The 14,672-nt window shown below is 45.5% G+C and overlaps 1 protein-coding gene across 1 annotated transcript in view; it reads right to left on the bottom strand.

Annotated features, from left to right (window-relative positions):
• The window catches only part of LOC310640616 (interleukin-1 receptor type 2-like), a 43,124-nt gene that overhangs the window by 21,882 nt on the left and 6,570 nt on the right, over positions 1-14,672 (bottom strand). Inside the window, exons 4-5 of the mRNA XM_083363024.1 lie at positions 7,345-7,519; positions 5,397-5,571 (exon numbers count right to left, since the gene is read on the bottom strand). Coding sequence (XP_083219150.1) covers positions 5,397-5,571; positions 7,345-7,519 — 350 coding nt within the window. The remainder of the gene's footprint in view (positions 1-5,396; positions 5,572-7,344; positions 7,520-14,672) is intronic.

Genomic DNA, 14,672 nt, shown 5'->3' with positions numbered 1-14,672 from the left:
CAAAGGTTGGATATGGGATGGTTTTCAGCATCAGACCGGCAGTTGAAAAGAAACAATTGGCATAGAATAGTATGGGATGGAATGGAATGGAATGGGATGGGATGGGATGGGATGGGAAGGGGTGGCGTAGCATGGCGTGGCGTGGCGTGGCGTGGAATAGAATAGAATAGAATAGAATAGAATAGAATAGAATAGAATAGAATAGAATAGAATAGAATAGAATAGAATAGAATAGAATAGAATAGAAACATTATTGTCACTTTAAATGTACACTAATCAGCATACATTAAAATGAAATTTCATTCCGTTCAGCTCTCAAAAAAAAAACACCCCATCATACATATACCCTCCTACACACACATATATGACACAGAGAAACATCACAGCCTAGTTTGAATGTATACATATAGGTGGAGAAATAGAAATAGTCCTGTGACTTTACAAGATGTATGGCATAAGAAACAAAGCTATTACAGAATCTAGTAGTTCTGCTATAAATACAGGAATTAGCGTGTATGCTGGAGTATAGCACATATTCTAAAGTCCATTTCCAGTGCTACCTTTTACCTCAGGTTAGCCTTTCTTCACCACCTACAACACAGAGGTAAGACCTCACTAGTCTTTCTGAATTTCATAGAATATCTGTACTAGTTGGAAACATTTTAACATTGGGAAAGAGGAGAAATGTGCTGTTTACTCTGAGTTGGTAAAGACATTACTGCCATCTTTTGGCTATTTAACAGACAACACATTCCCATCTTGTCTATGGTTCAATCCATCAAGAAAGCTAGTTTAAAAACCTTTAAAAAGAGAATGGGCCAGCTACTTTAGCTAGAGCCATTTTTTCTTCTAAAGAAAATCTCATACCTTAGTTTATTTTTTGCATCACTAAGTAAATCTATTTGTCTGAAATTATTTCAAACAGCTATCTTTGGACATAATTGTTAGATTTCCTTGTTTAAGACACCAGTTTTAGCTTCCATCGACAGTTGGTTTTTTATTCCATTTATATCCCGCCCTTCTCCGAAGACTCAGGGCGGCTTTACAAACTTAGCAGTAGCCTTCATTCTATGTATATGCCTGCTTATTAGGGCTTTCACACACACCCCAAGCGGCATTATTACAAAGTCAGCTTAATTGCCCCCAACAATCTGGGTCCTCATTAAGGATTTATGTTCTCAATCCATGAAGATATTTCAGAAAGTTATCTGAACCAAGTAGCTGGAATGTTGTACCGGATAATCTGGTAATTTTGGCATTTGACAGCTCTAATGCTGAGAAACTTGAAGATAAGGAAGTTTCTGAAACTTCCTTATTTTTTCCACAATTTTCTGCCAGATCACTTTCTAGCAAACTATTTATACTTAGAGATAAGCAGATTTTGTGCATCTGCAATTACATAGAAAAAAGTTGGATTAATCAATTGGTGTATAATTATACATACTAATTTAATTTAATTTAATTTAATAACATTTATATACCGCCCTTCTCCCTGAGGACTCAGGGCGGTTCACAGGGCAGAATAAAAAAAACCAATACAAACATTAAAAACAGATTAAACAATTGCCCTAGTTAAAAACAATATAAATACAACGCTAAAAACCCCCAGAAAAATTAAAAAACAAAAGATAAAACAACCCCAACACTCCCCCTCAGGCTAGGCCGGCTTGTACAAACAAAAATGTCTTGAGATCGCGGCGAAAGGAGCGAAGATCGGGCGCCATCCGGAGCTCAACCGGTAGCTGATTCCACAGCTCCGGAGCGCCCACAGAGAAGGATCTCCCCCTGGGGGCCACCAATCGACATTCTCTGATCGGTGGCACCCTGAGGAGGCCCTCTCTGTGGGAACGCACAGGGCGCAGGGAGCTTGATGCCGGCAGCAGATGTTCCCTGAGGTACTCCGGCCCCATGCCATGGAGTGCTTTGAATACCGTTACCAGTACCTTGAATCTCACCCGGAAGACAACTGGCAACCAATGCAGCTCACGGAGCAGAGGTGTAACGTGGGAGTATCGGGAGACTCCCAACACCACTCTCGCGGCTGCATTCTGTACCAGTTGGAGCTTCCGAGTGGTCCTCAAGGGCAGCCCCATGTAGAGAGCGTTGCAGTAGTCCAGACGAGAGGACACGAGCGCATGAGTGACCGTGCACAGATCATCCCGGCTAAGATAGGGCCGCAACTGACGCACCAGGCGAACCTGTGCAAAGGCCCCCCTAGTCACGGCTCCTATATGATCTTCCAAGGTGAGCCGTGAATCTAGGAGGACCCCCAAGTTGCGAGCCCTATCTACGGGGGGTAATAATTCACCCCCCATAGTTAGAGGTGGAATGTCCGAATAAACCCGGGATGAAGATATGCAAAGCCACTCAGTCTTGTCGGGGTTGAGCTGGAGTCTGTTCCTCCCCATCCAGACCCGAACCGCCTCCAGGCAACGGGACATCACGTCGAGGGCATCACTGGGGTGGTTTGGGGTCGAAAAGAAAAGTTGGGTATCATCAGCGTACTGATGATACCCAACTCCAAAGCCACGAATGATCTCACCCAGCGGCTTCATGTAGATGTTGAACAGGAGAGGCGAGAGGACCGACCCCTGAGGAACTCCACAAATGAGAGACCTCGCGGTCGACCTCTGCCCCCCTGCCAACACCGACTGCGAACGTCCCAAGAGATAGGAGGAGAACCACCGTAAAACTGTGCCTCCCACTCCCAATCCCCTGAGACGCCGCAGCAAGATACCATGGTCGATGGTATCGAAAGCCGCCGAGAGGTCTAATAGGACTAGGACAGAGGAATGCCCCCTGTCCCGAGCCCTCCAGAGATCATTCACCAGCGCGACCAATGCCGTCTCCGTGCTGTGCCCGGGCCTGAAACCCGATTGGTACGGGTCTAGATAATCCGCTTCATCCAGGACCAGAGGGAGCTGATGCGCCACCACACTCTCAACAACCTTCGCAAGAAAGCGAAGGTTGGAGACAGGACGAAAGTTATTCAATACAGCCGGGTCCAGGGCAGGCTTCTTGAGGAGAGGCCTCACCACCGCCTCCTTCAAGACGGCGGGGAAGATACCCTCACTCAAAGAAGCCGATATAACTGCCTGGAACCAGCTGCGTGTCCTCTCCCGGGCTGCATAAACCAGCCAGGAAGGGCACGGGTCCAATAAACATGTGGTGGTGCTCAGCCTCCCCATGATCCTGTCCACTTCCTCCGGAGTCACAGAATCAAACTCCTCCCAGATGATATCGACAAGACCACCCATGTCCTGATCGTCAGACTCTGCCCAGTCAGAGTCCAGACCGGTCCGAATCCGAGCGATTTTGTCCGACAGATGTTGGTTAAACTCCTCGGCACGGCCCTGCAAGGGATCCTCCCTCACCTCCTGATTTAGGAGGGAGCGAGTCACCCTAAACAGGGCGGCCGGGCGATTATCTGCGGACGCGATAAGGGTGGCGAAGTGGTTAGACCTCGCCTCCCTTATCGCAGCGAGATAAGACCTAATGTAGGCTCTTAGTCGCAATCGGTCGGATTCGGATCGGCTGGACCTCCAACCGCTCTCTAGGCCCCGTCTCCGACGCTTCATCTCCCGAAGCTCCGCAGAGAACCATGGAGCTCGACGGGATCTGCACCGGGTCAGGGGCCGCAGGGGTACAACTCGGTCAAGAGCCTCAGTGGCCGTCCTTTCCCAGGCTTCCACTAAGGCATCTGCCGAGCTGTGAGCAAGGGAGGCAGGTGGGGACCCCAGAGCTGTCTGGAACCTCTGGGGATCCATTAAGTGTCTGGGGCGGTACCATTTAATTGGTTCCAAACACCCACGGCGGGGGGTGGCAAAACGGAAGACCAGCCGCAGGAGATGATGATCGGTCCATGACAGGGGCATAATAATTGGAGAGCCCCCACCAAGATCATCTAACCACCGTCCAGATAAGAAAACTAGGTCAAGGGTGTGGCCTCCCTCATGAGTCGGTCCCGAAATTACCTGCGTCAGGTCCATGGCCGTCATGGAAGCCATGAACTCCCGGGCCAACTCAGATGATCCTCCCAGCGATGGTAGGTTGAAATCCCCCAAAACTATAAGTTTCGGGAACTCAACCACCAGCGCAGAGAGGACATCAAGCAGCTCAGGCAGGGCTGCTGCTGCATGACTAGGCGAAAGGTACACCAGCAGCAAGCCCAACTGCGCACCAGGGCCGCATCTCAAAAAGAGAGACTCACACCCGACTATCTGAGGAACAGTGGCCTCCCGCGGACACAAGGTCTCCCTTATAACAACAGCCACACCCCCACCCCTACCCTGAGCCCGAGGCCGGTGCAGCACCCGGAAACCTGGTGGGCAAAGATCAACCAGAGGAATCCCGCCCTCTGGGCCCAACCAAGTCTCCGTGATGCAAGCCAGGTCCGCCTGCTCACCCTCGACCAGATCACGAACGAGAGGAGCCTTATTAGCGACGGACCTGGCGTTCAAATACACCAGCCGGAGCTCAGGGGGCTGCACACCCTCACTCCCGGGACCTTGGGGTAGAGCCAGAGGGTCGGAGTGCCTCACCGCTTGTAAGTAGCGGAGAGGCCTTCCCTGAGATCGATATGGCCCTCTGCTCCTCCATCTGCTGCCATTCCCTGATGTCGTGGGAATAGGTAGCCCCACGACCAGCCCTGGAGCCCCGGAGGTGACCGACCCCCGCTCCTCCCCCCAGCGATCTCCATCGGCCCTAGCCAGAACAGCGGTAGTTGGATAGCCCCCCTTATCCAAACAACCAAAAGAACCCTCCCGCCTCCCTAACCCCCTAAAAAATTTTGAAAGAAAAATAATCAGGGGCCTCTTATTAGGTCTACGTCGAAGGCCCCTACCCGTGCCCAGCCAACTCTCAGGGTCCCAATAAATGGGCTACACATCTGTATTTCCTCTACTATATCATACCTGGTCTTACATCAAGAAACAAATCCAAAAAATGAGAGTAACTGATATAGCTGGTTGCAAGAGTTTTACATGTCATGTCCTAGCCATCCAATGAATTAGCAGAAAAAAAAACCCACGTGTATGTTAGCGAAAATAATATTGCCTTATTTGAAAACTAACCATTGTCCCATCTACATAAGTGCTGTCTACCCTGGCCACAGCTTTTAAGAATCACAGAAAGGAATTTTTTTACCATCTTACCTGGAACTAACAATTGACTCTGTAATCTTTTTTGTTTTTTTGCAAAATTGGTCCTCTTAATAATGAGCTACAGACCCATCTTCTATACTTTGCAACCCTACCTCAAGTTGTAAAATTTATCCTGATGGAAACTCATTATATAAAAATCAAATTAACTTAAAAATACAACTATTAGTGTCATATTTAATATTTATAAATACTCCATTCGCTCAAATAGTTTTGGTTGATTTGTGTTTCTTTTACCAAGTATCTGTAGCTGAATAGTTCTGGTAATATTATATTGTTCCTTTTCAAACTCAAAGGTCATTTCACAAGTATAATAGCCTGAATCATTTATAGAAATAGGATTGATCAAGAGATAATTAGTGCCATTCAGAGCTGCAAACTTCTTATTATCCATGTTCAGACGTGTAGAGTCCTAAAGATAAAAATAAAAGGAATATTTAATGATTAATTGTAGTATCAGCCTTGCTTCAGTGTAAAGGTAACATCAATTTTCCTCTTGCATATATTTTTTATTGATCTTGGGCTATTTAAAATGTCCAGATTGGTTTAATGATCATACTGTTGATGTGGTGACACTGATCTTTGGAGATCTCCTATATTTTTTTCAAGAATGCCTGATGATTTGTTAAAAATAATCAAATAACTTTTTATAAGCTAGAAACAGGCAGCTTGAATCTATGTGATTTGATTGATATTTAATTCTTAAAATATAAAGTTATTTTTGTCAAAAATTATGAACGTTGCTAAGGTAAAGTCAGCCAGACAAAAACATACAAAAAGCAATACAATAAAAAATCTACCATCTGAAATCAACATGAGGAGGCAATAGAAAACATGATAGAACTAAAAAAAATATGGACAAAAAGGAAAGATTTGAACTGGCTCAAAAATAATAACAATGGTCAGGGCCATTTCTGCTTTCATTGGAGAGTGGCCTACTTTTTACCAATAGTGGGAATCTTTGGGATTTTGAGAGCATGTGATGGATGTAAGGAAATGCTTTCTCTCATGGCTATTTATTTGCTTTGTAGCGTGCCAATAATTTTTTTAAAAAGCCAAATTGGGGTAGGAAGCCTAAAAGAAAATATTATGAGATACAGGCCACCTAATGCAGAGAGATATTTTCTTCAGATATATTTAATAGATGAGTTTTAGCATATCCAACTCACCTGAGTTAACACCTCTAATTATCTATTACATGTTCAAGGGGGGGGGGTTTGGTCATTTCTCAAATAGTGATTTATAGAATCATTGATTTAAAGTAACAGGAATAAGAACAGGCTTGATATCACTTCCACAATGGCTGGGTGATGCTATGAAGATACTCAAGGACTCTAGTGGAAAATGGCCATTATGTTAACATTCAGCACTTTGGGGAAAAACAATAACATCTTAAAATGCAAGAGGAAAAAAGCCCACAATTGTAGCGAGAGCATTACAGGCCCCCAAAACAATATTGCTCAATTACAATGATATTTATTTATTTATTTATTTATTTATTTATTTATTTAATTGGATTTGTATACCGCCCTATTCCCATAGGACTCAGGGCGGTTTACAGGGCAGTTAAAACCATGAAATACAAAAAATTAAAATCAATTAAAACAATTAAATTAAACTCAAGCCCCAAGAGTAAATCTAAAACCCAGTTAAATTAAAACCCCACAGTCTGGACCAAACAGATCAAAGAGCCAAGTTTTCAGGTCCCGGCGAAATGAGCGAAGGTCGGGGGCAGTCCTAAGTTCCGTGGGTAGTTGGTTCCATAGGGCAGGCGCACCCACAAAGAATGCCCTTCCCCTGGGAATAACCCGCCGGCATTCATTAACCAGCGGTACCCTGAGAAGGCCCTCCCTGTGGGGGCGCACAGGACGATGGGAAGATATGGTGATGTGAGTGGTCCAGAAGTCAAACAAAGGCTTCATTTAGACTATAACTGAGAGTTGATCACAAGTTGATCACTACTGAATGTTTCATCCTATTCAGTTTGTAATGTATAACAGAGTTGATGACAGTTGTATAGTTCCTTGAGTTTAAGACAGAACATAATGGTCAGAGGTAATGGAACCAGCAATCCAGCAAGCTCTGAAGGACCACAGATTCTTTACCTTCTTTACTGAATTTTGAATATTGGAAATTCACATTCACATCCCCATAAAGACATTTAAAAATGATTTGAAAATAATACCTTGTACCACTTGAGTTCATAATTGGTATTGTTTTGTATAAAATTTTCTAGATTAGGACAAACTATCTTTTCGGAACTAAACAGGAATGCCTTCTGAGGATAGGAAATATTATTGGCTTCACTTCTCTTGACAACTTTTAAATGGAATGACACTTTAGAGCAGTAAGAGGAATTTCTGCAGAGAAAAGACAAATTCATAATGAGGAATTGCAGAATTAAAACAAAGATGAATCTTTTCATTCTTTATTACTCATATTTAATCATTTTAGACAACATGTAATAGGAATACCAGAAACTGGACAGTACTAACATACTGAATTGTGTCCACTGATTTTGTTGAAAACACTCCTGCTCACAGAAATCCTGGTGCTCTTCTTTCACCCCTACTCCTTAGAGCTAGGGGATTTTCTGGAACAGAATATGAGGTCGGTAAAACTCCAGACTAATTTTTTTACTTATTGCCCAGTTCATAAGTAAGCTTTCTCCATACCATTTTCTCCAATTTTACACTCAACAGTAAAATTCTAATCTTAATAAAGCTAAGTGTAACTACAGTAAAGGCTCATATGCCACCATTAATATGAGTGCCTGAAGAAGTATGGACAAAGGTTCGCAACATTGTACAAGAGGTAGCAACTAAAACCATCCCAAAGAAAAAGAAATGCAAGAAAGCAAAATGGCTGTTTGAGGAAGCTTTGCAAATAGCTGAGGAAAGGAGGGAAGTGAAAGGCAAGGGAGAAAAAGAAAGATATGCCCATTTGATTGCAGAATTCCAGAGAATAGCTAGAAGAGAGAATGCCTTCTTAAATGAACAGTGCAAAGAAATAGAAAAAAAACAATAGAATAGGGAGGACCAGAGATCTCTTCAAGAAAATTGGAGAGATGAAGGGAATGTTTCATGCAAAAATGGGTATGATAAAGGACCAAAATGGCAGAGACCTAACAGAGGCAGAAGAGATTAAGAAGAGGAGGCAAAATTACACAGAAGAACTATACAAGAATAAGCTTAACGTTCCTGATAACCACGATGAGGTGGTCACTGACCTTGAGCCAGATATCCTAGAATGTGAAGTGAAGTGGGCCTTAGAAAAACTGAGCAACAAAGCTAGTTGAGGTGACAGTATTCCAGCTGAGCTATTCAAAATCTTAAAAGACGATGCAGTAAAAGTGCTACACTCAATTTGCCAGCAAATTTGAACAATTCAACAGTGGCCACAGGATTGGAAAAGATCAGTTTACATTCCAATTCCAAAGAAAGGCAGTGCCAAAGAATGTTCAAACTATCGCACCATTGCACTCATTTCTCATGCTAGTAAAGTTATGCTTAAAATCCTACAAGCTAGACTCCAGCAGTATGTGGATCGAGAACTACCAGAAATACAGGCAGGATTTCAAAGAGGCAAAGGAACTAGAGATCAAACTGCCAACATACGCTGGATCATGGAGAAAGCTAGGGAGTTCCAGAAAAACATCTACTTCTGCTTCATTGATTATGCTAAAGCCTTTGATTGTGTGGATCACAACAAACTGTGGCAAGTTCTTAAAGAGATGGGAGTACCAGACCATCTTATTTATCTCTTGAGAAACCTATATGCGTGTCAAGAAGCAACAGTGAGAACTGGACACGGAACCACTGATTGGTTCAAAATTGGGAAAGGAGTCCAGCAAGACTGTATACTGTCGCCCTGCCTATTTAACTTATATGCAGAGCAATGAGAAAGGCAGGGCTAGATGAATCAAAAGTTGGAATTAAGATTGCCGGGAGAAATATCAACAACCTAAGATATGCAGATGATACTACTCTAATGGCAAAAAGTAAAGAACTAAAGACCCTCTTGATGCGGGTGAAGAAGGAGAGTGCAAAAGTGGGCTTGAAACTCAACATTAAGAAAACCAAGACCTCTCAATTCCTGGCAAATAGATGGAGAAGAAATGGAGGTAGTGACAGATTTTATTTTCCTGGGCTCTAAGATCACCGCAGATGTTGACTGCAGCCAAGAAATTGAAAGACACTTGCTCCTGGGGAGAAAAGGTATGGCAAATCTAGATAGCATACTAAAAAACAGAGACATCACCCTGCCAACAAAAGTGCTTATAGTCAAGGCCATGGTTTTCCCAGTTGCAATGTATGGCTGTAAACGTTGGACCATAAGAAAGGCTGAGTGCCAAAGAATTGAGGCCTTTGAACTATGGTGCTGGAGAAGACTCCTGTGAATCTCTTGGACTGCAGGGCATTCAAACCGGTCAGTCCTAGAGGAGATAAATCCTGACTGCTCTTTAGAAGGCCAGATCCTGAAGTTGAAACTCAAATACTTTGGCCACCTAATGAGAAGGAAGGACTCACTGGAGAAGAGCCTAATGCTGGGAAAGGTTGAGGGCAATAGAAGAAGGGGATGACAGAGAATGAGGTGGATGGATGGAGTCACTGAGGCAGTAGGCGTGAGCTTAAATAGACTCCAGAAGATGGTAGAGGACAGGAAGTCCTGGAGGAACATTGTCTATGGGGTCACGATGTGTCGGACATGACTTTGCAACTATCATCATCAACAACAACAACAAATCATTAATTTTTCCCAAAGCCTCTTAATTATAACTTCACCCAAAATTGAAGAAAGGGGCAAAATTTCTCATGAATACCTGTAGGACAGATCACTGCAATGGGTCACATATTTATTTGATAATTATTGTGCTAGTTCGACATAGTCAATTGCATCTAATACATATTATATCATTTATACAAATATAATTTATCCATTCAATTTTTTTATTATATATGAGACTGAAGGTATCAAACATGACTGACAACTTATGATGATGATAAAATTATTAATATGATTTTTTAAAAATTCCAACGATGTGGTGTACTTAATTAAGATTTATTTAACTAAGATGACACTAATAGACAATTAGCTGGCCAGCCATGGGAAACGTACAGGTTTAAAGTTCAGTGCTGGCATTTCCACTTACAGAAATTATAGGCAATATTTCGGTCTACAAGGAGAAAGCCTTGGAAATGAAAGTAGTCTAATTTTACCAGAATTGGGTCACTAATAAAGGAAAATTAATGTCAGACCCCCAAACCCCTCACCTATTCTCTTTTGTCTTCTATTCTTTTGGGGCCTGGAGGAACATTGTCCATGGGGTCGTGATGGGTCGGACACGACTTCGCAGCTAACAACAACAACAAAATATGCCCAAGTGCAACTTGTATAGAATCAAGAGCTGTACCTTTATTTGTACAGATTTGGACAAAGCTAGAGAAAGATCTTAAGTAGGTCTTTCGGGGTGCTTGAGACTTACTTTGCTCTTTAAAATGATTTTTTAGCTCTCTTGAAAATGCCAAAAGTAACTTCTGAAACCTCTCCAATGCAAAAGGAAACCTTCTCAAATCCTCCATTCTATGTGTGTTGAGGGGCCACAATTATTCATTTTTTATTTATTTATATTCCACCTTTATTATTTTTACAAGTAACTCAAGGCAATGAATATATCCTATTTTTCCACAACAACAATCCTGTGAGGTGGTTTAGGCTGAGAGAGAGTGATTGGCCCAAAGTCACCCAGCTGCCTTTCATCAATTCAGTCTCGCTCTTTGCCTGATGCACTAGGTCTTATTTTTTGGGGGGGTTTCTTTTATACTCACCTCCAGCACTGACAGCCCCGCCCACTTCTTCTGGGGCCAAAGGAGCAGCTTCATTCTGCAGCTGCATTCCGGCCTGCATTTTGCAATCAGGCCTTTCCAGAAGGCCTATGTACCCAAGTACTGAGCTATGGATTCTAGCTTGGTCCTTGCCTCACAGGCCTTTTGGAAAGGCCTGTTTTCATTGAGAAATGCCTGGCTGCAGTAGATGCCTCAGAAGAAGTGGGTGGACGAGGAGAGGCCTGGTTGCAAGGTAAGTGGGTGTGGGGCGTGAGGGCAGATCCACACCCTCACCCTAGCTTAACTTTTAGGCGTGTGCCTCGCCCCAAAACTAGGGCTTATTTTTGGGGTAGGGCATATATTAGGCCCACCCCCCAAAATCAAGCTAGGGCTTATTTTGGGGTTAGGCCTTATTTTCGGGAAAACATGGTGCTCAGGCCTACATTTCCTGTCAGAGGCCTTCTGGAAAGGCCTCTGAGAGTGAAATACAGGCTGGGGGACACTGCAGAAGAAGTGGGCCAGTGATGACAGGCAGGTGTCAATTTATAGGAGGCCTGGTAAGTGGGTGTGAGGCGCGTGGGGCAGCTCTACCCCCCACCCCAGCTTGACATCCCCCACACCTAGCATGCGCATCACCCCAAAACTTATTTTGGGGGTAGGGCTTATATTAGGCCCACCCCAAAAATCAAGCTAGGGCTTATTTTCAGAGTTTCAGGAAAACATGGTGTGCATGTGTCTGTGTGTGATATTTCAATGTGGTCCATACATTAATCAAGAATTATATGATTATATGCAGTAATAGCACTGACTGAATTACTGAATTGATGCTTTATTTAACAGCCCACTAAATCATGTTTTGGAAATTCTAAACTCTCACACTCTTCACTTGTAGATATTACAAGAATGATAAAAATATATCTTGTCTGCTTGTTGGCAATCCTTAATATTCAGAAGTTTCCTAACTGAGATGTCATTTTAGTTTAGTTTAGTTTTTAGTTTTTATTAAATTTTTATACCGCCCTTCTCCCTAGGGACTCAGGGCGGTGAACAGGGCAGATAATAAAAGTACAAAACTACAAAAGTTAAAATAGAATTAAATTAATGCCCAAGATAAAACAGTAAAATATACAAATATTTAAAAACCCAAATTAACTCCCCATCAGGCCAGGCCAGCTTGTTCAAACAGGTGGGTCTTTAACCCGCGCCGGAAGGAGCGGAGATCCGGTGCCATCCGGAGCTCCACCGGCAGTTCATTCCATAAGGCCGGGGCGCCCACAGAGAAGGCCCTCCCCCTGGGGGCCACCAGCCGGCATTCTCTGACTGGAGGCACCCTGAGGAGGCCCTCTCTGTGGGAACGCACAGGGCGGAGGGGGGTTGACGCCGGCAGCAGGTGGTCCCCGAGGTATTCCGGACCCATGCCATGTAGGGACTTAAAAACCGTCACTAAAACCTTGAACCTCACCCGGAAGACAACTGGTAACCAATGTAGCTCGCGGAGCAAAGGTGTAACATGGGAGTACCGGGAAACTCCCAAGACAACTCTCGCGGCCGCATTCTGTACCAGTTGGAGCTTCCGAGTGGTCTTCAAGGGAAGCCCCATGTAGAGAGCATTACAGTAGTCAAGGCGAGAGGTCACGAGCGCATGAGTGACCGTACACAGGGCATCCCGGTCCAGATAGGGCCGCAACTGGCGCACCAGGCGAACCTGGGCGAAAGCCCCCCTAGTCACAGCTGCTACATGATCTTCCAAGGTAAGTCGTGAATCTAGGAGGACTCCCAAGTTGCGAGCCCTATCCACGGGGGGTAACAGCTCACCCCCCATAGAAAGGGATGGAACAATTTGAATGTCCCGGGATGCCGGAATGTACAGCCACTCAGTCTTGTCCGGGTTGAGTTGAAGTCTGTTCCTCCCCATCCAGACCCGAACCGCCTCCAGGCAACGGGACATCACAGCGAGGGCATCACTGGGGTGGTTTGGGGTAGAAATAAAAAGTTGGGTATCATCAGCATATTGATGATACCCAACTCCAAAACCACGAATGATCTCACCCAGCGGTTTCATATAGATGTTGAACAGGAGAGGCGAGAGAACCGACCCCTGAGGAACTCCACAAACGAGAGACCTAGGGGCCGATCTCTGCCCCCCTGCCAACACCGACTGCGAACGTCCCAGGAGATAGGAGGAGAACCACCAAAGAACTGTGCCTCCCACTCCCAATCCCCTGAGACGCCGCAGCAGGATACCATGGTCGATGGTATCGAAAGCCGCTGAGAGGTCTAATAGGACTAGGACAGAGGAACATCCCCTATCCCGAGCCCTCCAGAGATCATTCACCAGAGCGACCAATGCCGTCTCCATGCTGTACCCGGGCCTGAAACCCGATTGGTACGGGTCCAGATAATCCACTTCATCCAGGACTAGAGGGAGCTGGTGCGCCACCACACTCTCAACAACCTTCGCAAGAAAGCGAAGGTTGGAGACTGGACGAAAGTTGTTCAACACAGCTGGGTCCAAGGCAGGCTTCTTGAGGAGGGGTCTCACCACCGCCTCCTTCAAGACGGTGGGGAAATTACCCTCACTCAAAGAAGCAGATATCACCACCTGGAACCAGCCTCGTGTCCTCTCCCTAGCTGCATAAACCAGCCAGGAAGGGCACGGGTCCAATAAACATGTGGTGGAGCTCAGCCTCCCCATAATCCTGTCCACTTCATCAGGGGTCACAGAATCAAACTCCTCCCAGATAACATTGACAAGACCGCCCGTGTCCTGATCGCCAGACTCTGCCCAGCTGGAGTCCAAACCGGTCCGAATCCGAGCGATTTTGTCCGACAGATGCTGACCAAACTCCTCGGCACGACCCTGTAAGGGATCCCCCCTCACCTCCTGATTAAGAAGTGAGCGAGTCACCCTAAACAGGGCGGCCGGGCGATTATCTGCGGACGCGATGAGGGTGGAGAAGTAATTACACCTCGCCACCCTCATCGCAGCGAGATAAGACCTAATATAGGTTCTTAACCGCAATCGGTCGGATTCGGATCGGCTGGACCTCCAGCAGCTCTCTAGGCCCCGTTTCCGACGCTTCATCTCCCGGAGCTCCGCGGAGAACCATGGAGCTCGTTGGGATCTGCGCCGGGTCAGGGGCCGCAAGGGTACAACTCGGTCCAGTGCCTCAGTGGCTGCCCTTTCCCAGGCTTCCACTAAGGCATCCGCCGAGTTGTGAGCGACGGAAGCAGGTGGGGATCCCAGCACTGCCTGGAACCCATCAGGGTCCATTAAGCGCCTGGGGCGGTACCATCTAATTGGTTCCGTATCCCCACGGCGGGGGGTGGTAAAACGGAAGACCAGCCGCAGGAGGTGATGATCCGTCCATGACAGGGGCATGATAAATGGAGAGCCCCCACCAAGATCATCCAGCCATCGTCCAGATAAAAAAACTAGGTCCAGGGTGTGGCCTCCCTCATGAGTTGGTTCAGAAATTACCTGCGTCAGGTCCATGGCCGTCATGGAAGCCATGAACTCCCGAGCCAACTCAGATGACCCTCCCAGGGATGGTAGATTGAAGTCACCCAAAACTAAAAGTTTGGGGAACTCAATCACCAAACCGGAGAGGACATCGAGTAGCTCAGGCAGGGCTGCCGCTGTGTGACTAGGCGAAACGTACACCAGCAGCAAGCCCAACTGCGCCCC

This window comes from Vipera ursinii (genome assembly GCF_947247035.1).
Source record: "Vipera ursinii genome assembly, chromosome: 4".
In the NCBI taxonomy this organism is placed as follows: domain Eukaryota; kingdom Metazoa; phylum Chordata; class Lepidosauria; order Squamata; family Viperidae; genus Vipera; species Vipera ursinii.
The sequence above is the reverse complement of the archived record's forward strand: the minus strand, read 5'-3'. Positions and strand labels throughout refer to the sequence as shown.